General features: G+C 47.4%; 1 protein-coding gene and 1 long non-coding RNA gene across 4 annotated transcripts in view; both read right to left on the bottom strand.

The window, feature by feature from the left end:
* Positions 1-23,858, bottom strand: part of LOC118375301 (A disintegrin and metalloproteinase with thrombospondin motifs 19-like) — a 144,179-nt gene that overhangs the window by 30,733 nt on the left and 89,588 nt on the right. For both annotated transcript variants that reach the window (XM_052525097.1, XM_052525098.1), the window contains exons 17-19: positions 15,837-15,994; positions 12,825-12,993; positions 115-250 (exon numbers count right to left, since the gene is read on the bottom strand). In XM_052525097.1, the coding sequence (XP_052381057.1) occupies positions 115-250; positions 12,825-12,993; positions 15,837-15,994 (463 nt within the window). The remainder of the gene's footprint in view (positions 1-114; positions 251-12,824; positions 12,994-15,836; positions 15,995-23,858) is intronic.
* LOC127931717 (uncharacterized) lies at positions 4,040-6,222 on the bottom strand. Of its 2 annotated transcripts, none has more exons than XR_008142671.1 (3): positions 6,163-6,222; positions 5,996-6,037; positions 4,040-4,088 (listed from the first exon to the last, which is right to left on the bottom strand). It is a non-coding gene; the product is annotated as an uncharacterized LOC127931717 (long non-coding RNA). The 2 variants fall into 2 exon arrangements; XR_008142670.1 differs by lacking the exon at positions 5,996-6,037 and adding an exon at positions 5,912-5,953.

Raw genomic sequence — 23,858 nt, 5'->3', positions numbered from 1 at the left:
CTGAGCTTACTTACTTGTCTAGCAAAGGGCTGAGCTTTACCTGTTTGGCAGGGCTGAGCTTTACCTTGTCTAGCAGGGCTGAGCTTTGCCTTGTCTAGCAGGGCTGATCTTTACCTTGTCTGGCAGGGCTGCTCATTGCACTTGCGGACTTGAGGCTCAGGTTTGGTCAGGTGACGACATCTTCGGTTGTCCACCACGCTTGTAGTTTTGTTGACAATGTTAGTGCAGGTGACGATTGTCTTTCTTTCTCCTGGAGAAGAAAAATCTAACATGAACGACTAAGTATTGGAAAAGGGAACAAGCAATGCCCCGAGACAGACTTGCATCCCTGTTCAGGGGGTGTACTTATACATCAAGTTGTCTCATTCTTCAGAAACAGATCATAGGTCCTATGGGCCGTTCTGGCATGGGAAAGGGCTTACTTACTTTACTCAAGAAAAGTGGTAGTGAGGTAATGTACTACTGAGTGGTAACGTAAGGTTTGAACTATAGTTAATATAAATCTGAATGTCAATGGGTTGTGTTGGCGGTCCTACCTCCTACTGCTGAATGTCAATGGGTTGTGTTGGTGGTCCTACCTCCTACTGCTGAATGTCAATGGGTTGTGTTGGTGGTCCTACCTCCTACTGCTGAATGTCAATGGGTTGTGTTGGTGGTCCTACCTCCTACTGCTGAATGTCAATGGGTTGTGTTGGTGTCAATGGGTTGTGTTGGTGGTCCTACCTCCTACTGCTGAATGTCAATGGGTTGTGTTGGTGGTCCTACCTCCTACTGCTGAATGTCAATGGGTTGTGTTGGTGGTCCTACCTCCTACTGCTGAATGTCAATGGGTTGTGTTGGTGGTCCTACCTCCTACTGCTGAATGTCAATGGGTTGTGTTGGTGGTCCTACCTCCTACTGCTGAATGTCAATGGGTTGTGTTGGTGGTCCTACCTCCTACTGCTGAATGTCAATGGGTTGTGTTGGTGGTCCTACCTCCTACTGCTGAATGTCAATGGGTTGTGTGGTGGTCCTACCTCCTACTGCTGAATGTCAATGGGTTGTGTTGGTGGTCCTACCTCCTACTGCTGAATGTCAATGGGTTGTGTTGGTGGTCCTACCTCCTACTGCTGAATGTCAATGGGTTGTGTGGTGGTCCTACCTCCTACTGCTGAATGTCAATGGGTTGTGTTGGTGGTCCTACCTCCTACTGCTGAATGTCAATGGGTTGTGTTGGTGGTCCTACCTCCTACTGCTGAATGTCAATGGGTTGTGTTGGTGGTCCTACCTCCTACTGCTGAATGTCAATGGGTTGTGTTGGTGGTCCTACCTCCTACTGCTGAATGTCAATGGGTTGTGTTGGTGGTCCTACCTCCTACTGCTGAATGTCAATGGGTTGTGTTGGTGGTCCTACCTCCTACTGCTGAATGTCAATGGGTTGTGTTGGTGGTCCTACCTCCTACTGCTGAATGTCAATGGGTTGTGTTGGTGGTCCTACCTCCTACTGCTGAATGTCAATGGGTTGTGTTGGTGGTCCTACCTCCTACTGCTGAATGTCAATGGGTTGTGTTGGTGGTCCTACTGCTGAATGTCAATGGGGTGTGTTGGTGGTCCTACTCCTACTGCTGAATGTCAATGGGTTGTGTTGGTGGTCCTACCTCCTACTGCTGAATGTCAATGGGTTGTGTTGGTGGTCCTACCTCCTACTGCTGAATGTCAACCTCCTACTGGAATGTCAATGGGTTGTGTTGGTGGTCCTACCTCCTACTGCTGAATGTCAATGGGTTGTGTTGGTGGTCCTACCTCCTACTGCTGAATGTCAATCCTACCTCCTACTGGAATGTCAATGGGTGTGTTGGTGGTCCTACCTCCTACTGCTGAATGTCAATGGGTTGTGTTGGTGGTCCTACCTCCTACTGCTGAATGTCAATGGGTTGTGTTGGTGGTCCTACCTCCTACTGCTGAATGTCAATGGGTTGTGTTGGTGGTCCTACCTCCTACTGCTGAATGTCAATGGGTTGTGTTGGTGGTCCTACCTCCTACTGCTGAATGTCAATGGGTTGTGTTGGTGGTCCTACCTCCTGAATGTCTGGGTTGTGTTGGTGGTCCTACCTCCTACTGCTGAATGTCAATGGTTGTGTTGGTGGTCCTACCTCCTACTGAATGTCAATGGGTTGTGTTGGTGGTCCTACCTCCTACTGCTGAATGTCAATGGGTTGTGTTGGTGGTCCTACCTCCTACTGCTGAATGTCAATGGGGTGTGTTGGTGGTCCTACCTCCTACTGCTGAATGTCAATGGGTTGTGTTGGTGGTCCTACCTCCTACTGCTGAATGTCAATGGGTTGTGTCAATGGGTTGTGTTGGTGGTCCTACCTCCTACTGCTGAATGTCAATGGGTTGTGTTGGTGGTCCTACCTCCTACTGCTGAATGTCAATGGGGTGTGTTGGTGGTCCTACCTCCTACTGCTGAATGTCAATGGGTTGTGTTGGTGGTCCTACCTCCTACTGCTGAATGTCAATGGGTTGTGTTGGTGGTCCTACCTCCTACTGCTGAATGTCAATGGGTTGTGTTGGTGGTCCTACCTCCTACTGCTGAATGTCAATGGGTTGTGTTGGTGGTCCTACCTCCTACTGCTGAATGTCAATGGGTTGTGTTGGTGGTCCTACCTCCTACTGCTGAATGTCAATGGGTTGTGTTGGTGGTCCTACCTCCTACTGCTGAATGTCAATGGGTTGTGTTGGTGGTCCTACCTCCTACTGCTGAATGTCAATGGGTTGTGTTGGTGGTCCTACTGCTGAATGTCCTACCTCCTACTGCTGAATGTCAATGGGTTGTGTTGGTGGTCCTACCTCCTACTGCTGAATGTCAATGGGTTGTGTTGGTGGTCCTACCTCCTACTGCTGAATGTCAATGGGTTGTGTTGGTGGTCCTACCTCCTACTGCTGAATGTCAATGGGTTGTGTTGGTGGTCCTACCTCCTACTGCTGAATGTCAATGGGTTGTGTTGGTGGTCCTACCTCCTACTGCTGAATGTCAATGGGTTGTGTTGGTGGTCCTACCTCCTACTGCTGAATGTCAATGGGTTGTGTTGGTGGTCCTACCTCCTACTGCTGAATGTCAATGGGTTGTGTTGGTGGTCCTACCTCCTACTGCTGAATGTCAATGGGTTGTGTTGGTGGTCCTACCTCCTACTGCTGAATGTCAATGGGTTGTGTTGGTGGTCCTACCTCCTACTGCTGAATGTCAATGGGTTGTGTTGGTGGTCCTACCTCCTACTGCTGAATGTCAATGGGTTGTGTTGGTGGTCCTACCTCCTACTGCTGAATGTCAATGGGTTGTGTTGGTGGTCCTCCTAATGTCAATGGGTTGTGTTGGTGGTCTCCTACTGCTGAATGTCAATGGGTTGTGTTGGTGGTCCTACCTCCTACTGCTGAATGTCAATGGGTTGTGTTGGTGGTCCTACCTCCTACTGCTGAATGTCAATGGGTTGTGTTGGTGGTCCTACCTCCTACTGCTGAATGTCAATGGGTTGTGTTGGTGGTCCTACCTCCTACTGTGTCAATGGGTTGAATGTCAATGGTTGTGTTGGTGGTCCTACCTCCTACTGCTGAATGTCAATGGGTTGTGTTGGTGGTCCTACCTCCTACTGCTGAATGTCAATGGGTTGTGTTGGTGGTCCTACCTCCTACTGCTGAATGTCAATGGGTTGTGTTGGTGGTCCTACCTCCTACTGCTGAATGTCAATGGGTTGTGTTGGTGGTCCTACCTCCTACTGCTGAATGTCAATGGGTTGTGTTGGTGGTCCTACCTCCTACTGCTGAATGTCAATGGGGTGTGTTGGTGGTCCTACCTCCTACTGCTGAATGTCAATGGGTTGTGTTGGCGGTCCTACCTCCTACTGCTGAATGTCAATGGGTTGTTGGTGGTCCTACCTCCTACTGCTGAATGTCAATGGGTTGTGTTGGTGGTCCTACCTCCTACTGCTGAATGTCAATGGGTTGTGTTGGTGGTCCTACCTCCTACTGCTGAATGTCAATGGGATGTCAATGTGTGTTGGTGGTCCTACCTCCTACTGCTGGATGTCAATGGGTTGTGTTGGTGGTCCTACCTCCTACTGCTGAATGTCAATGGGTTGTGTTGGTGGTCCTACCTCCTACTGCTGAATGTCAATGGGTTGTGTTGGTGGTCCTACCTCCTACTGCTGAATGTCAATGGGTTGTGTTGGTGGTCCTACCTCCTATGTCAATGGGTTGTGTTGGTGGTCTGAATGTCAATGGGTTGTGTTGGTGGTCCTACCTCCTACTGCTGAATGTCAATGGGTTGTGTTGGTGGTCCTACCTCCTACTGCTGAATGTCAATGGGTTGTGTTGGGTCCCTGTGCTGAATGGTGGTGTTGGTGGTCTACCTCCTACTGCTGAATGTCAATGGGTTGTGTTGGTGGTCCTACCTCCTACTGCTGAATGTCAATGGGTTGTGTTGGTGGTCCTACTCCTACTGCTGAATGTCAATGGGGTGTGTTGGTGGTCCTACCTCCTACTGCTGAATGTCAATGGGTTGTGTTGGTGGTCCTACCTCCTACTGCTGAATGTCAATGGGTGTGTTGGTGGTCCTACCTCCTACTTGTGTTGGTGGTCCTACCTCCTACTGCTGAATGTCAATGGGTTGTGTTGGTGGTCCTACCTCCTACTGCTGAATGTCAATGGGTTGTGTTGGTGGTCCTACCTCCTACTGCTGAATGTCAATGGGTTGTGTTGGTGGTCCTACCTCCTACTGCTGAATGTCAATGGGTTGTGTTGGTGGTCCTACCTCCTACTGCTGAATGTCAATGGGTTGTGTTGGTGGTCCTACCTCCTACTGCTGAATGTCAATGGGTTGTGTTGGTGGTCCTACCTCCTACTGCTGAATGTCAATGGGTTGTGTTGGTGGTCCTACCTCCTACTGCTGAATGTCAATGGGTGTTGGTGGTCCTACCTCCTACTGCTGAATGTCAATGGGTTGTGTTGGTGGTCCTACCTCCTACTGCTGAATGTCAATGGGTTGTGTTGGTGGTCCTATCTCCTACTGCTGAATGTCAATGGGTTGTGTTGGTGGTCCTACCTCCTACTGCTGAAATGGGTTGTGTTGGTGGTCACCTCCTACTGCTGAATGTCAATGGGTTGTGTTGGTGGTCCTACCTCCTACTGCTGAATGTCAATGGGTTGTGTTGGTGGTCCTACCTCCTACTGCTGAATGTCAATGGGTTGTGTTGGTGGTCCTACCTCCTACTGCTGAATGTCAATGGGTTGTGTTGGTGGTCCTACCTCCTACTGCTGAATGTCAATGGGTTGTGTTGGTGGTCCTACCTACTGCTGAATGTCAATGGGTTGTGTTGGTGGTCCTACTGCTGAATGTCAATGGGTTGTGTTGGTGGTCCTACCTCCTACTGCTGAATGTCAATGGGTTGTGTTGGTGGTCCTACCTCCTACTGCTGAATGTCAATGGGTTGTGTTGGTGGTCCTACCTCCTACTGCTGAATGTCAATGGGTTGTGTTGGTGGTCCTACCTCCTACTGCTGAATGTCAATGGGTTGTGTTGGTGGTCCTACCTCCTACTGCTGAATGTCAATGGGTTGTGTTGGTGGTCCTACCTCCTACTGCTGAATGTCAATGGGTTGTGTTGGTGGTCCTACCTCCTACTGCTGAATGTCACCTCCTACTGCTGAATGTTGTGTTGGTGGTCCTACCTCCTACTGCTGAATGTCAATGGGTTGTGTTGGTGGTCCTACCTCCCTACTGCTGAATGTCAATGGGGTGTGTTGGTGGTCCTACCTCCTACTGCTGAATGTCAATCCCTACCTCCTACTGCTGAATGTCAATGGGTTGTGTTGGTGGGGTGTGTTGGTGGTCCTACCTCCTACTGCTGAATGTCAATGGGTTGTGTTGGTGGTCCTACCTCCTACTGCTGAATGTCAATGGGGTGTGTTGGTGGTCCTACCTCCTACTGCTGAATGTCAATGGGTTGTGTTGGTGGTCCTACCTCCTACTGCTGAATGTCAATGGGGTGTGTTGGTGGTCCTACCTCCTACTGCTGAATGTCAATGGGTTGTGTTGGTGGTCCTACCTCCTACTGCTGAATGTCAATGGGGTGTGTTGGTGGTCTACCTCCTACTGCTGAATGTCAATGGGTTGTGTTGGTGGTCCTACCTCCTACTGCTGAATGTCAATGGGTTGTGTTGGTGGTCCTATCTCCTACTGCTGAATGTCAATGGGTTGTGTTGGTGGTCCTACCTCCTACTGCTGAATGTCAATGGGTTGTGTTGGTGGTCCTACCTCCTACTGCTGAATGTCAATGGGTTGTGTTGGTGGTCCTACCTCCTACTGCTGGGGTTGTGTGTTGGAATGTCAATGGGGTGTGTTGGTGGTCCTACCTCCTACTGCTGAATGTCAATGGGTTGTGTTGGTGGTCCTACCTCCTACTGCTGAATGTCAATGGGTTGTGTTGGTGGTCCTACCTCCTACTGCTGAATGTCAATGGGTTGTGTTGGTGGTCCTACCTCCTACTGCTGAATGTCAATGGGTTGTGTTGGTGGTCCTACCTGGGTTGTGTTGGTGGTCCTACCTCCTACTGCTGAATGTCAATGGGTTGTGTTGGTGGTCCTAATGTCAATGGGTTGTGTTGGTGGTCCTACCTCCTACTGCTGAATGTCAATGGGTTGTGTTGGTGGTCCTACCTCTGAATGTCTACTGCTGAATGTCAATGGGTTGTGTTGGTGGTCCTACCTCCTACTGCTGAATGTCAATGGGTTGTGTTGGTGGTCCTACCTCCTACTGCTGAATGTCAATGGGTTGTGTTGGTGGTCCTACCTCCTACTGCTGAATGTCAATGGGTTGTGTTGGTGGTCCTACCTCCTACTGCTGAATGTCAATGGGTTGTGTTGGTGGTCCTACCTCCTACTGCTGAATGTCAATGGGTTGTGTTGGTGGTCCTACCTCCTACTGCTGAATGTCAATGGGTTGTGTTGGTGGTCCTACCTCCTACTGCTGAATGTCAATGGGTTGTGTTGGTGGTCCTACCTCCTACTGCTGAATGTCAATGGGTTGTGTTGGTGGTCCTACCTCCTACTGCTGAATGTCAATGGGTTGTGTTGGTGGTCCTACCTCCTACTGCTGAATGTCAATGGGTTGTGTTGGTGGTCCTACCTCCTACTGCTGAATGTCAATGGGTTGTGTTGGTGGTCCTACCTCCTACTGCTGAATGTCAATGGGTTGTGTTGGTGGTCCTACCTCCTACTGCTGAATGTCAATGGGTTGTGTTGGTGGTCCTACCTCCTACTGCTGAATGTCAATGGGTTGTGTTGGTGGTCCTACCTCCTACTGCTGAATGTCAATGGGTTGTGTTGGCGGTCCTACCTCCTACTGCTGAATGTCAATGGGTTGTGTTGGTGGTCCTACCTCCTACTGCTGAATGTCAATGGGGTGTGTTGGAATGGTCCTACCTCCTACTGCTGAATGTCAATGGGTTGTGTTGGTGGTCCTACCTCCTACTGCTGAATGTCAATGGGTTGTGTTGGTGGTCCTACCTCCTACTGCTGAATGTCAATGGGTTGTGTTGGTGGTCCTACCTCCTACTGCTGAATGTCAATGGGTTGTGTTGGTGGTCCTACCTCCTACTGCTGAATGTCAATGGGTTGTGTTGGTGGTCCTACCTCCTACTGCTGAATGTCAATGGGTTGTGTTGGTGGTCCTACCTCCTACTGCTGAATGTCAATGGGTTGTGTTGGTGGTCCTACCTCCTACTGCTGAATGTCAATGGGGTGTGTTGGTGGTCCTACCTCCTACTGCTGAATGTCAATGGGTTGTGTTGGTGGTCCTACCTCCTACTGCTGAATGTCAATGGGTTGTGTTGGTGGTCCTACCTCCTACTGCTGAATGTCAATGGGTTGTGTTGGTGGTCCTACCTCCTACTGCTGAATGTCAATGGGTTGTGTTGGTGGTCCTACCTCCTACTGCTGAATGTCAATGGGGTGTGTGTTGCTGAATGTCAATGTCCCTACCTCCTACTGCTGAATGTCAATGGGTTGTGTTGGTGGTCCTACCTCCTGACTGCTGAATGTCAATGGGTTGTGTTGGTGGTCCTACCTCCTACTGCTGAATGTCAATGGGGTGTGTTGGTGGTCCTACCTCCTACTGCTGAATGTCAATGGGTTGTGTTGGTGGTCCTACCTCCTACTGCTGAATGTCAATGGGGTGTGTTGGTGGTCCTACCTCCTACTGCTGAATGTCAATGGGTTGTGTTGGTGGTCCTACCTCCTACTGCTGAATGTCAATGGGTTGTGTTGGTGGTCCTACCTCCTACTGCTGAATGTCAATGGGTTGTGTTGGTGGTCCTACCTCCTACTGCTGAATGTCAATGGGTTGTGTTGGTGGTCCTACCTCCTACTGCTGAATGTCAATGGGTTGTGTTGGTGGTCCTACCTCCTACTGCTGAATGTCAATGGGGTGTGTTGGTGGTCCTACCTCCTACTGCTGAATGTCAATGAATGTCAATGGGTTGTGTTGGTGGTCCTATCTCCTACTGCTGAATGTCAATGGGTTGTGTTGGTGGTCCTACCTCCTACTGCTGAATGTCAATGGGTTGTGTTGGTGGTCCTACCTCCTACTGCTGAATGTCAATGGGTTGTGTTGGTGGTCCTACCTCCTACTGCTGAATGTCAATGGGGTGTGTTGGTGGTCCTACCTCCTACTGCTGAATGTCAATGGGTTGTGTTGGTGGTCCTACCTCCTACTGCTGAATGTCAATGGGTGTTGGTGTGTGGATGTCAATGGGTGGTCCCTACCTCCTACTGCTGAATGTCAATGGGTTGTGTTGGTGGTCCTACCTCCTACTGCTGAATGTCAATGGGTCAATGGGTTGTGTTGGTGGTCCTACCTCCTACTGCTGAATGTCAATGGGTTGTGTTGGTGGTCCTACCTCCTACTGCTGAATGTCAATGGGTTGTGTTGGTGGTCCTACCTCCTACTGCTGAATGTCAATGGGTTGTGTTGGTGGTCCTACCTCCTACTGAATGTCAATGAACCTCCTACCTCCTACTGCTGAATGTCAATGGGGTGTGTTGGTGGTCCTACCTCCTACTGCTGAATGTCAATGGGTTGTGTTGGTGGTCCTACCTCCTACTGCTGAATGTCAATGGGTTGTGTTCCTACCTCCTACTGCTGAATGGTCCTACCTCCTACTGCTGAATGTCAATGGGTTGTGTTGGTGGTCCTACCTCCTACTGCTGAATGTCAATGGGTTGTGTTGGTGGTCCTACCTCCTACTGCTGAATGTCAATGGGTTGTGTTGGTGGTCCTACTCCTACTGCTGAATGTCAATGGGTTGTGTTGGTGGTCCTACCTCCTACTGCTGAATGTCAATGGGTTGTGTTGGTGGTCCTACCTCCTACTGCTGAATGTCAATGGGTTGTGTTGGTGGTCCTACCTCCTACTGCTGAATGTCAATGGGTTGTGTTGGTGGTCCTACCTCCTACTGCTGAATGTCAATGGGTGTGTGGTCCTACCTCCTACTGCTGAATGTCAATGGGTTGTGTTGGTGGTCCTACCTCCTGGTGAATGTCCTCCTACCTCCTACTGCTGAATGTCAATGGGTTGTGTTGGTGGTCCTACCTCCTACTGCTGAATGTCAATGGGTTGTGTTGGTGGTCCTACCTCCTACTGCTGAATGTCAATGGGTTGTGTTGGTGGTCCTACCTCCTACTGCTGAATGTCAATGGGTTGTGTTGGTGGTCCTACCTCCTACTGCTGAATGTCAATGGGTTGTGTTGGTGGTCCAATGGGGTGTGTTGGTGGTCCTACCTCCTACTGCTGAATGTCAATGGGTTGTGTTGGTGGTCCTACCTCCTACTGCTGAATGTCAATGGGTTGTGTTGCTGAATGTCAATGGGTTGGTCCTACCTCCTACTGCTGAATGTCAATGGGTTGTGTTGGTGGTCCTACCTCCTACTGCTGAATGTCAATGGGTTGTGTTGGTGGTCCTACCTCCTACTGCTGAATGTCAATGGGTTGTGTTGAAATGTCAATGGGTTGTGGTCCTACCTCCTACTGCTGAATGTCAATGGGTTGTGTTGGTGGTCCTACCTCCTACTGCTGAATGTCAATGGGTTGTGTTGGTGGTCCTACCTCCTACTGCTGAATGTCAATGGGTTGTGTTGGTGGTCCTACCTCCTACTGCTGAATGTCAATGGGTTGTGTTGGTGGTCCTACCTCCCTACTGCTGAATGTCAATGGGTTGTGTTGGTGGTCCCTACTGCTGAATGTCAATGGGTTGTGTTGGCGGTCCTACCTCCTACTGAATGTCAATGGGTTGTGTTGGTGGTCCTACCTCCTACTGCTGAATGTCAATGGGTTGTGTTGGTGGTCCTACCTCCTACTGCTGAATGTCAATGGGTTGTGTTGGTGGTCCTACCTCCCTACTGCTGAATGTCAATGGGTTGTGTTGGTGGTCCTACCTCCTACTGCTGAATGTCAATGGGGTGTGTTGGTGGTCCTACCTCCTACTGCTGAATGTCAATGGGTTGTGTTGGTGGTCCTACCTCCTACTGCTGAATGTCAATGGGTTGTGTTGGTGGTCCTACCTCCTACTGCTGAATGTCAATGGGTTGTGTTGGTGGTCCTACCTCCTACTGCTGAATGTCAATGGGTTGTGTTGGTGGTCCTACCTCCTACTGCTGAATGTCAATGGGTTGTGTTGGTGGTCCTACCTCCTACTGCTGAATGTCAATGGGTTGTGTTGGTGGTCCTACCTCCTGAATGTCCTAATGTCAATGGGTTGTGTTGGTGGTCTACCTCCTACTGCTGAATGTCAATGGGTTGTGTTGGTGGTCCTACCTCCTACTGCTGAATGTCAATGGGTTGTGTTGGTGGTCCTACCTCCTACTGCTGAATGTCAATGGGTTGTGTTGGTGGTCCTACCTCCTACTGCTGAATGTCAATGGGTTGTGTTGGTGGTCCTACCTCCTAATGTCAATGGGTTGTGTTGGTGGTCCTACCTCCTACTGCTGAATGTCAATGGGTTGTGTTGGTGGTCCTACCTCCTACTGCTGAATGTCAATGGGTTGTGTTGGTGGTCCTACCTCCTACTGCTGAATGTCAATGGGTTGTGTTGGTGGTCCTACCTCCTACTGAATGTCAATGGGTTGTGTTGGTGGTCCTACCTCCTACTGCTGAATGTCAATGTCAATGGGTTGTGTTGGTGGTCCTACCTCCTACTGCTGAATGTCAATGGGTTGTGTTGGTGGTCCTACCTCCTACTGCTGAATGTCAATGGGTTGTGTTGGTGGTCCTACCTCCTACTGCTGAATGTCAATGGGTTGTGTTGGTGGTCCTACCTCCTACTGCTGAATGTCAATGGGTTGTGTTGGTGGTCCTACCTCCTACTGCTGAATGTCAATGGGTTGTGTTGGTGGTCCTACCTCCTACTGCTGAATGTCAATGGGTTGTGTTGGTGGTCCTACCTCCTACTGCTGAATGTCAATGGGTTGTGTTGGTGGTCCTACCTCCTACTGCTGAATGTCAATGGGTTGTGTTGGTGGTCCTACCTCCTACTGCTGAATGTCAATGGGTTGTGTTGGTGGTCCTACCTCCTACTGCTGAATGTCAATGGGTTGTGTTGGTGGTCCTACCTCCTACTGCTGAATGTCAATGGGTTGTGTTGGTGGTCCTACCTCCTACTGCTGAATGTCAATGGGTCCTACCTCCTACTGCTGAATGTCAATGGGTTGTGTTGGTGGTCCTACCTCCTACTGCTGAATGTCAATGGGTTGTGTTGGTGGTCCTACCTCCTACTGCTGAATGTCAATGGGTTGTGTTGGTGGTCCTACCTCCTACTGCTGAATGTCAACCTGGGTTGTGTGGTCCTACCTCCTACTGCTGAATGTCAATGGGTTGTGTTGGTGGTCCTACCTCCTACTGCTGAATGTCAATGGGTCCTACCTCCTACTGCTGAATGTCAATGGGTTGTGTTGGTGGTCCTACCTCCTACTGCTGAATGTCTGCTGAATGTCAATGGGTTGTGTTGGTGGTCCTACCTCCTACTGCTGAATGTCAATGGGTTGTGTTGGTGGTCCTACCTCCTACTGCTGAATGTCAATGGGTTGTGTTGGTGGTCCTCCTACTGCTGAATGTCAATGGGTTGTGTTGGTGGTCTCCTCCTACTGCTGAATGTCAATGCTGCTGAATGTCAATGGGTTGTGTTGGTGGTCCTACCTCCTACTGCTGAATGTCAATGGTGTGTGTTCCTACCTCCTACTGCTGAATGGTCCTACCTCCTACTGCTGAATGGCAATGGGTTGTGTTGGTGGTCCTACCTCCTACTGCTGAATGTCAATGGGTTGTGTTGGTGTTCCTACCTCCTACTGCTGAATGTCAATGGGTTGTGTTGGTGGTCCTACCTCCTACTGCTGAATGTCAATGGGTTGTGTTGGTGGTCCTACCTCCTACTGCTGAATGTCAATGGGTTGTGTTGGTGGTCCTATCTCCTACTGCTGAATGTCAATGGGTTGTGTTGGTGGTCCTACCTCCTACTGCTGAATGTCAATGGGTTGTGTTGGTGGTCCTACCTCCTACTGCTGAATGTCAATGGGGTGTGTTGATGGTCCTACCTCCTACTGCTGAATGTCAATGGGGTGTGTTGGCGGTCCTACCTCCTACTGCTGAATGTCAATGGGGTGTGTTGGTGGTCCTACCTCCTACTGCTGAATGTCAATGGGTTGTGTTGGTGGTCCTACCTCCTACTGCTGAATGTCAATGGGTTGTGTTGGTGGTCCTACCTCCTACTGCTGAATGTCAATGGGTTGTGTTGGTGGTCCTACCTCCTCCACACACGGCATGGCAGTCCTCCCAGCCAGAGTGGGTCCACATGAAGAGGGGTTCGCTGGGCATGGCCCCCGGTCCTAACCCCCCCTGGGGTTCCATGCTAGCCTCTGTGGGGATGGTGTACTCGTAATGGATGCCATGGTTCTGCTCATTGAACAGCAGCACCTGGGTCAGGTAGGATTACATAAGGTCAACGTTTGAGTAATGTTTTTCTAATGTTTGTCTAATGTTTGACGTTTATTGCCTTAAGTTTGTGGATTCAGTCAACCAATTCCAGTAACAAACCACAGCCCATATTACACCCTAGGCAGGTGGACTGAAAATCAATTCATAAGTAAACATTCCAACTAGCCTATCAATGTCGAGGGCAAGGTGGAGCTACGACCATATTCCAGATGTACACACAAATCTGGACCTCGAGTCCAGTTCCACACTGATTTTCATTCTTGCTATTTAGTAAGGGACTGGTTTAAACCTGGGGTACCATGAGAGTACAATTAACTACCCGGTAAAACATTCAAATCAGATTTGGATCTGGACTCGAGGTCCAGATTTGAGTATCCATGGCTAAGGGTTAGGACTAGGGGTTATGGACTAAGGGTTAGGGACTAGGGGTTAGGGACTAGGGGTTAGGGACTAGGGGTTGGGACTAGGGGTTAGGGACTAAGGGTTAGGGACTAAGGGTTAGGGACTAGGGGTTGGGACTAGGGGTTAGGGACTAAGGGTTAGGGACTAGGGGTTGGGACTAGGGGTTAGGGACTAAGGGTTAGGGACTAGGGGTTAAGGACTAAGTGTTAGGGACTAGGGGTTGGGACTAGGGGTTAGGGACTAAGGGTTAGGGACTAGGGGTTAGGGACTAAGGGTTAGGGACTAAGGATTAGGGACTAGGGATTAGGGGTTAGGAACTAAGGGTTAGGGACTAGGGGTTAGGGACTAAGGGTTAGGGACCAGGGGTTAGGGACAAGGGTTTAGGGACTAGGGTTTAGGGACTAGGGTTTAGGGACTAAGGGTTAGGGACTAGGGGTTAGGGACTAGGGATTGTTTCAGAAAAAATACTTGTATTTATTTGAGCCTTGGTCTTCGAATAATCTTCAAAGTACACAAACACTGGATAGCTTCTCAAAAGACAACTTCCTCCGTAAATACATTGAAATAAAAACATTACAATACATAAACTTCATTTCCAAAAATGGAGAAGAAACAAACAACTGTTTTTGAAGAGACACTTTCCAAAACCACTGAGACATGATTTGATATCGTATTGATTTGATATCGTATTGATTTGATATCGTATTGATTTGATATCGTAATGATTTGATATCGTATTGATTTGATATCGTATTGATTTGATATCGTATTGATTTGATATTGTATTGATTTGATATCGTAATGATTTGATATCTTATTGATTTGATATCGTATTGATTTGATATCGTATTGATTTGATATCGTAATGATTTGATATCTTATTGATTTGATATCGTATTGATTTGATATCGTATTGGTTTGATATCATATTGATTTGATATCGTATTTATTTGATATCATATTGCCGCCCACACGCTACTGTTATCAATGAACATTTATTACTTCATGAAACCACCATGCAGGACACGATTTATCATGATGCACACCCCTCCACCTTCCCCCGTTAACACATAATCTCATTAGTAGTTGTCAGGAGGCTAATCCTATTCAAATTATAACCCTAATCTCAGCAATGACAGAGCTGTCGCTAGCCGCAGCCAGCTAATAACAGCAGCCGTGCAGCCAATCATATCCTCAATCATTAATCGCGTCTGCGCTCAGGCTGCCAGGCTGGTCACAGGCCAACTCACAACTTGACCTGACATATGGGGAGTGCGCTTCCGCCTGTGGATATAGTGCCACCAGAAATTCCGTAGTTCCATTAGACATGTTTACTGCTTTGTCTGTTGCACAGCAGTGTAATGTCTGTTGTACAGCAGTGTAATGTCTGTTGTACAGCAGTGTAATGTCTGTTGCACAGCAGTGTAATGTCTGTTGTACAGCAGTGTAATGTCTGTTGCACAGCAGTGTAATGTCTGTTGTACAGCAGTGTAATGTCTGTTGCACAGCAGTGTAATGTCTGTTGCACAGCAGTGTAATGTCTGTTGCACAGCAGTGTAATGTCTGTTGTACAGCAGTGTAATGTCTGTTGCACAGCAGTGTAATGTCTGTTGCACAGCAGTGTAATGTCTGTTGTACAGCAGTGTAATGTCTGTTGCACAGCAGTGTAATGTCTGTTGTACAGCAGTGTAATGTCTGTTGCACAGCAGTGTAATAGCGTTATATATGATGAGTTCATAAAGGGTTGAGACGTCCCCTACTACATCAGTCAGAAAAAACCTAGAAGGTAAGCAGTTTTTGTTCCAGCTCAGCACTGAAAACTTGAATCAAGGCCTTGATGATGAGTTGATTAGTCGGATCTAGTGTTTTAGTGCTGGGCTGGAACAAAAGCCTGCATAGCCCTGGTAGCTTCAGAGGACTAGTGGACCCACCACAATGCTGAAATGCAGTGCATAGCCCTGGTAGCACCTCAGGACTAGGGAACGTGACCACAATGCTGAAATGCTGCATAGCCCTGGTAGCACCTCAGAACTAGGGAACGTGACCACAATGACGTGACCACCGATGGATGTAAACCCACAGAGCAGCCCTGGGTTCAAGTATAATCTGAAATCACTTAAAAATGATGTGCTTGTCTGTTGTAATGAAACTAACAAAAAAGTCCCATAAGCAAAAACCCTGCACATCAGCAGACACTCTTATTCCAGAGCAATTTACAGTAGTGAACGCATACATTTTCCATTGATACTAATGCCCCGAGGGACTTCGAACCCACAACCCTAGCATTGCAAGTGCCATCGCTCTAACAACTGAGCCACTCAAGGCAGGCTAAAGCAAACGCTGAAAGTAGGTTCAAAGATTCCAAATAGTATTTGAACCCAGGTTTACAGAGACATAAAGGAAATAAGGAAGTCATTTACCATGAGATGCAACGGGGAGGTAGTGGGACCTCTGGCTGACATTTTCTCCCACAGTCCTCTCCGGACGTAGTGAACGGTGGTGCCCGCCATGTTGAAGGCTCCTGGGCGGTCTATCTTCCAGTCGCTGTTGATGGAATGCTTGTTTGTGTCTTTGAGTGCTGCAGAAAGTAAACAAGGAAAAGCAGCAGAGACTTAATGGTTACAGTCCCAAATGGCACCCTCATTCATTCGACAGTAATTTATGGGCTCTGGTTAAATGTAGTCCATTATATACTGAATAGAGTACCATTTTGGGATGTTTCCAGTGTTTTGATGCACATGTAACTTGTACCCACTCTGTGGACGGATGTTGTTGATACTGTGAGGGAGGAAAAATACAAGGCAGCAGTCTGGCTAAAGTTCTGTTTACCACTTAGCTGTGAGGTCCTTCATCTTAGATGAGAAAATGTGAGGTCCTTCATCTTAGACACGTTTAGATGTGAGGTCCTTCATCTTAGATGTGTTTAGCTGTGAGGTCCTTCATCTTAGACACGTTTAGATGTGAGGTCCTTCATCTTAGATGTGTTGAGCTGTGAGGTCCTTCATCTTAGATGTGTTTAGATGTGAGGTCCTTCATCTTAGACGTGTTTAGATGTGAGGTCCTTCATCTTAGATGTGTTTAGATGTGAGGTCCTTCATCTTAGACGTGTTTAGATGTGAGGTCCTTCATCTTAGATGTGTTTAGCTGTGAGGTCCTTTATCTTAGATGTGAGGTCCTTCATCTTAGATGTGTTTAGATGCGAGGTCCTTCATCTTAGACACGTTTAGATGTGAGGTCCTTCATCTTAGACGTGTTTAGATGTGAGGTCCTTCATCTTAGATGTGTTGAGATGTGAGGTCCTTCATCTTAGACGTGTTTAGATGTGAGGTCCTTCATCTTAGATGTGTTGAGCTGTGAGGTCCTTCATCTTAGACGTGTTTAGATGTGAGGTCCTTCTTCTTAGATGTGTTTAGATGTGAGGTCCTTCATCTTAGACATGTTTAGATGTGAGGTCCTTCATCTTAGATGTGTTTAGATGTGAGGTCCTTCATCTTAGATGTGTTTAGCTGTGAGGTCCTTCATCTTAGACACGTTTAGATGTGAGGTCCTTCATCTTAGATGTGTTGAGCTGTGAGGTCCTTCATCTTAGATGTGTTTAGATGTGAGGTCCTTCATCTTAGACACGTTTAGATGTGAGGTCCTTCATCTTAGACGTGTTTAGATGTGAGGTCCTTCATCTTAGACGTGTTTAGATGTGAGGTCCTTCATCTTAGACGCGTTTAGATGTGAGGTGCTTCATCTTAGATGTGAGGTCCTTCATCTTAGATGTGTTGAGCTGTGAGGTCCTTCATCTTAGACGTGTTTAGATGTGAGATCCTTCATCTTAGACGTGTTTAGATGTGAGGTCCTTCATCTTAGATGTGTTGAGCTGTGAGGTCCTTCATCTTAGACGTGTTTAGATGTGAGGTCCTTCATCTTAGACGTGTTTAGATGGGAGGTCCTTCATCTTAGACATGTTTAGATGTGAGGTCCTTCATCTTAGATGTGTTTAGATGTGAGGTCCTTCATCTTAGACACATTTAGATGTGAGGTCCTTCATCTTAGATGTGTTTAGATGTGAGGTCCTTCATCTTAGACACGTTTAGATGTGAGGTCCTTCATCTTAGACGTGTTTAGATGTGAGGTCCTTCTTCTTAGATGTGTTTAGATGGGAGGTGCTTCATCTTAGATGTGTTTAGATGTGAGGTCCTTCATCTTAGACACGTTTAGATGTGAGGTCCTTCATCTTAGATGTGTTTAGATGTGAGGTCCTTCATCTTAGACGTGTTTAGATGTGAGGTCCTTCATCTTAGATGTGTTTAGCTGTGAGGTCCTTCATCTTAGATGTGTTTAGATATGAGGTCCTTCATCTTAGACATGTTTAGATGTGAGGTCCTTCATCTTAGATGTGTTTAGATGTGAGGTCCTTCATCTTAGACACGTTTAGATGTGAGGTCCTTCATCTTAGATATGTTTAGATGTGAGGTCCTTCATCTTAGATGTGTTTAGATGTGAGGTCCTTCATCTTAGATGTGTTTAGCTGTGAGGTCCTTCATCTTAGACGTGTTTAGATGTGAGGTCCTTCATCTTAGACGTGTTCAGATGTGCGGTCCTTCATCTTAGACACGTTTAGATGTGAGGTCCTTCATCTTAGATGTGTTGAGCTGTGAGGTCCTTCATCTTAGACGTGTTTAGATGTGAGGTCCTTCATCTTAGATGTGTTTAGATGTGAGGTCCTTCATCTTAGACGTGTTTAGATGTGAGGTCCTTCATCTTAGATGTGTTTAGATGTGAGGTCCTTCATCTTAGACGTGTTTAGATGTGAGGTCCTTCATCTTAGATGTGTTTAGCTGTGAGGTCCTTTATCTTAGATGTGAGGTCCTTCATCTTAGATGTGTTTAGATGCGAGGTCCTTCATCTTAGACACGTTTAGATGTGAGGTCCTTCATCTTAGACGTGTTTAGATGTGAGGTCCTTCATCTTAGATGTGTTTAGATGTGAGGTCCTTCATCTTAGATGTGTTTAGATGTGAGGTCCTTCATCTTAGACATGTTTAGATGTGAGGTCCTTCATCTTAGATGTGTTTAGATGTGAGGTCCTTCATCTTAGACACGTTTAGATGTGAGGTCCTTCATCTTAGATGTGTTTAGATGTGAGGTCCTTCATCTTAGACACGTTTAGATGTGAGGTCCTTCATCTTAGACGTGTTTAGATGTGAGGTCCTTCTTCTTAGATGTGTTTAGATGGGAGGTGCTTCATCTTAGATGTGTTTAGATGTGAGGTCCTTCATCTTAGACATGTTTAGATGTGAGGTCCTTCTTCTTAGATGTGTTTAGATGTGAGGTCCTTCATCTTAGACACATTTAGATGTGAGGTCCTTCATCTTAGATGTGTTTAGCTGTGAGGTCCTTCATCTTAGATGTGTTTCATCTTAGATGTGTTTAGATGAGGTCCTTCATCTTAGACACGTTTAGATGTGAGGTCCTTCATCTTAGATGTGTTGAGCTGTGAGGTCCTTCATCTTAGACACGTTTAGATGTGAGGTCCTTGATCTTAGACACGTTTAGATGTGAGGTCCTTCATCTTAGACATGTTTAGATGTGAGGTCCGTCATCTTAGATGTGTTTAGCTGTGAGGTACTTCATCTTAGATGTGTTTAGATGTGAGGTCCTTCATCTTAGACGTGTTTAGATGTGAGGTCCTTCATCTTAGACACGTTTAGATGTGAGGTCCTTCATCTTAGATGTGTTTAGATGTGAGGTCCTTCATCTTAGACGTGTTTAGATGTGAGGTCCTTCATCTTAGATGTGAGGTCCTTCATCTTAGATGTGTTGAGCTGTGAGGTCCTTCATCTTAGACGTGTTTAGATGTGAGGTCCTTCTTCTTAGATGTGTTTAGATATGAGGTCCTTCATCTTAGACATGTTTAGATGTGAGGTCCTTCATCTTAGATGTGTTTAGATGTGAGGTCCTTCATCTTAGACACATTTAGATGTGAGGTCCTTCATCTTAGATGTGTTTAGCTGTGAGGTCCTTCATCTTAGATGTGTTTAGATGTGAGGTCCTTCATCTTAGATGTGTTTAGATGTGAGGTCCTTCATCTTAGACACGTTTAGATGTGAGGTCCTTCATCTTAGATGTGTTGAGCTGTGAGGTCCTTCATCTTAGATGTGTTTAGATGTGAGGTCCTTCATCTTAGATGTGTTTAGATATGAGGTCCTTCATCTTAGATGTGTTGAGCTGTGAGGTCCTCCATCTTAGATGTGTTTAGATATGAGGTCCTTCATCTTAGACACGTTTAGATGTGAGGTCCTTCATCTTAGATGTGTTGAGATGTGAGGTCCTTCATCTTAGATGTGTTTAGATGTGAGGTCCTTCATCTTAGACACATTTAGATGTGAGGTCCTTCATCTTCGATGTGTTTAGATGTGAGGTCCTTCATCTTAGACACGTTTAGATGTGAGGTCCTTCATCTTAGACGTGTTTAGATGTGAGGTCCTTCATCTTAGACACGTTTAGCTGTGAGGTCCTTCATCTTAGATGTGTTTAGATATGAGGTCCTTCATCTTAGACACGTTTAGATGTGAGGTCCTTCATCTTAGATGTGTTGAGCTGTGAGGTCCTTCATCTTAGACACGTTTAGATGTGAGGTCCTTGATCTTAGATGTGTTGAGCTGTGAGGTCCTTCGTCTTAGACACGTTTAGATGTGAGGTCCTTCATCTTAGACGTGTTTAGATGTGAGGTCCTTCATCTTAGATGTGTTGAGCTGTGAGGTCCTTCATCTTAGACGTGTTTAGATGTGAGGTCCTTCATCTTAGATGTGTTTAGATGTGAGGTCCTTCATCTTAGATGTGTTTAGATGTGAGGTCCTTCATCTTAGACGTGTTTAGATGTGAGGTCCTTCATCTTAGACGTGTTTAGATGTGAGGTCCTTCATCTTAGACACGTTTAGATGTGAGGTCCTTCATCTTAGACACGTTTAGATGTGAGGTCCTTCATCTTAGACGTGTTTAGATGTGAGGTCCTTCATCTTAGATGTGTTGAGATGTGAGGTCCTTCATCTTAGACGTGTTTAGATGTGAGGTCCTTCATCTTAGATGTGTTTAGATGTGAGGTCCTTCATCTTAGACGTGTTTAGATGTGAGGTCCTTCATCTTAGATGTGTTTAGATGTGAGGTCCTTCATCTTAGACACGTTTAGATGTGAGGTCCTTCATCTTAGATGTGTGAGATGTGAGGTCCTTCATCTTAGACGTGTTTAGATCTTAGACATGAGGTCCTTCATCTTAGACGTGTTTAGATGTGAGGTCCTTCATCTTAGATGTGTTTAGCTGTGAGGTCCTTCATCTTAGATATGTTTAGCTGTGAGGTCCTTCATCTTAGACACGTTTAGATGTGAGGTCCTTCATCTTAGACACGTTTAGATGTGAGGTCCTTCATCTTAGACACGTTTAGCTGTGAGGTCCTTCATCTTAGACACGTTTAGCTGTGAGGTCCTTCATCTTAGACGTGTTTAGCTGTGAGGCCTTCATCTTAGATGTGTTTGTCTTCAGTTTATGGGGAATTTTCACTTTAGGAGCTTGGTGAGTTTACAAAATTATTTGAAACGTCAATATATATTTACAACAATCTCTCCACACAAATACACACACACACACACACACACACACACACACACACACACACACACACACACACACACACACACACACACACACACACACACACACACACACACACACACACACAACACACACACACACACACACACACACACACACTCGCCAGAATCCTAACAGTAACCTCTTGTCCAATCTTATCACTCTTCCCTCTACATGCGTTTGAACTCATTTGGCTTCTCCTTAGCAGATTGGCATCCTGGGAGGGTGGAGAGGGATGGCTTAGCGAATGGGGAGTGAGGAAGGAATGGTGGTGGGGGAAGTAGAGACACTGGAGAAGTAGAGAGGAGGGGTAGTAGAGACACTGGGGAAGTAGAGACTCTGGGGAAGTAGAGACACTGGGGAAGTAGAGACTCTGGGGAAGTAGAGACACTGGGGAAGTAGAGACCCTGGGGAAGTAGAGACCCTGGGGAAGTAGAGACTCTGGGGAAGTAGAGACACTGGGGAAGTAGAGACTCTGGGGGAGTAGAGACACTGGGGTAGTAGAGACACTGGGGAAGTAGAGACACTGGGGAAGTAGAGACTCTGGGGAAGTAGAGACTCTGGGGAAGTAGAGACACTGGGGAAGTAGAGACACTGGGGAAGTAGAGACACTGGGGAAGTAGAGACACTGGGGAAGTAGAGACATTGGGGAAGAAGAGAGGAGGGGGTAGTAGAGAGGAGGACAAAGTAGAGTCTCTGGGGAAGTAGAGAGGAGGGGAAGTAGAGACACTGGGGAAGTAGAGAGGAGGGGAAGTAGAGACACTGGGGAAGTAGAGACTCTGGGGAAGTAGAGACTCTGGGGAAGTAGAGGGAGGGGGAAGTAGAGGAGGGAAAGTAGAGAGGAGGACAAAGTAGAGTCTCTGGGGAAGTAGAGTGAGGGGAAGTAGAGACATTGGGGAAGTAGAGAGGAGGGGTAGTAGAGAGGAGGGGGAAGTAGAGGCTCTGGGGAAGTCGAGACTCTGGGGAGGTAGAGGCTCAGGGGAAGTAGAGAGGAGGGGAAGTAGAGACTCTGGGGAAGTAGAGGCTCTGGGGTAGTAGAGAGGAGGGGAAGTAGAGAGGAGGGGTAGTATAAAAGAGAAGAAGTAGAGACTCCTTTAAGCATCATTGTTTTTCAGGTACTAATGTCACTGTTCCTCGGTGGCTTCAAAGCCTCTCATTGGCTAATACATTGCATCAGCAATCCATGGTTCATATACATCATTGGAGTCTACACATTCTGGGTGATACGATACAATGTCATCTCCTCACTGGCTTCTTCTCTCATTGGCTATTGCTGATGACCTTTCTGAAAACCTGTCGTTGCACACCTCACACTCTGGGGAAGTAGAGACACTGGGGAAGTAGAGACACTGGGGAAGTAGAGACACTGGGGAAGTAGACAGGAGGGGTAGTAGAGAGAAGGACAAAGTAGAGACTCTGGGGAAGTAGAGAGGAGGGGAAGTAGAGACATTGTGGAAGTAGAGAGGATGAGGTAGTAGAGAGGAGGACAACGTAGAGACTGGGGGAGTAGAGACTCTGGGGAAGTAGAGAGGAGGGGAAGTAGAGACTCTGGGGAAGTAGAGAGGAGGGGAAGTAGAGAGGAGGGGAAGTAGAGACCCTTTAAGCATCATTGTTTTTCAAGTACTAATGTCACTGTTCCTCGGTGGCTTCAAAGCCTCTCATTGGCTATTGCTGATCACCTTTCTCAGAACTTGCCATTGCACATCTCACACTAAGTAGAGGGAGGGGGAAGTAGAGAGAAGGGGGAAGTAGAGAGGAGGGGGAAGTAGGTACTCTGGGGAAGTAGAGAGGAGGGGAGAGTACAGGCTCTGTGGAAGTACCGAGACTGGGGAAGTAGAGACACTGGGGAAGTAGAGAGGAGGGGTAGTAGAGACACTGGGGAAGTAGAGACACTGGGGAAGTAGACACACTGGGGAAGTAGAGACTCTGGGGAAGTAGACACACTGGGGAAGTAGAGACACTGGGGAAGTAGAGACTCTGGGGAAGTAGAGACACTGGGGAAGTAGAGACACTGGGGAAGTAGAGACACTGGGGAAGTAGAGACACTGGGGAAGTAGAGACTCTGGGGAAGTAGAGACACTGGGGAAGTAGAGACACTGGGGAAGTAGAGACACTGGGGAAGTAGAGACACTGGGGAAGTAGAGACACTGGGGAAGTAGAGACTCTGGGGAAGTAGAGACACTGGGGAAGTAGAGACACTGGGGAAGTAGAGACACTGGGGAAGTAGAGGCTCTGGGGAAGTAGAGGCTCTGGGGTAGTAGAGAGGAGGGGAAGTAGACGGGATTGCCCCAGCAGCCTCTCAGTGTATTCGAAGTGAGCCGCCTCGTGGTTCCTAATCACATGAAATGCAGGAGTCAGGACGCTAGCAGGCAGGGGAGGAAAACAGTCAGGCTGAATCCCAAATGGCTATAAGTAGTGCACTACATAGGGAATAGGGTGCCACTTGAGACAGATTATTCCCTGATAGCAGGCAGGTCTGCTGACACATATTAGACAGGTGGATACAGCGCAGGGCCTGTGTTGTGTGGTTACACTAGGAGTCATCTGAAAGAGAGACATCTGAAAGACAGCCATATGAGAGATGAGAGGAGATGTGTGGAGCTGGGGAACTAATGCTCTCTCACTAAAGCTGGCTGAAGGACTAATCTGAGAGCAGTGGATTGGGCACGTGAAAGATGAGAGGAAATGTGGAGGAGTTCAGGAAGTTAGTGAGACTCGAAAGCTGGGGGAGTAACGCTCTCTCACTAAAGCTGGCTGAAGGACTTATCTAAGAGCAGTGGACTGGGCACATGAAAGCTGAGAG

This window comes from Oncorhynchus keta, chromosome 9 (assembly GCF_023373465.1).
Source record: "Oncorhynchus keta strain PuntledgeMale-10-30-2019 chromosome 9, Oket_V2, whole genome shotgun sequence".
NCBI classification, from domain to species: domain Eukaryota; kingdom Metazoa; phylum Chordata; class Actinopteri; order Salmoniformes; family Salmonidae; genus Oncorhynchus; species Oncorhynchus keta.
This window is presented reverse-complemented; position numbering and strand designations above follow the sequence as displayed.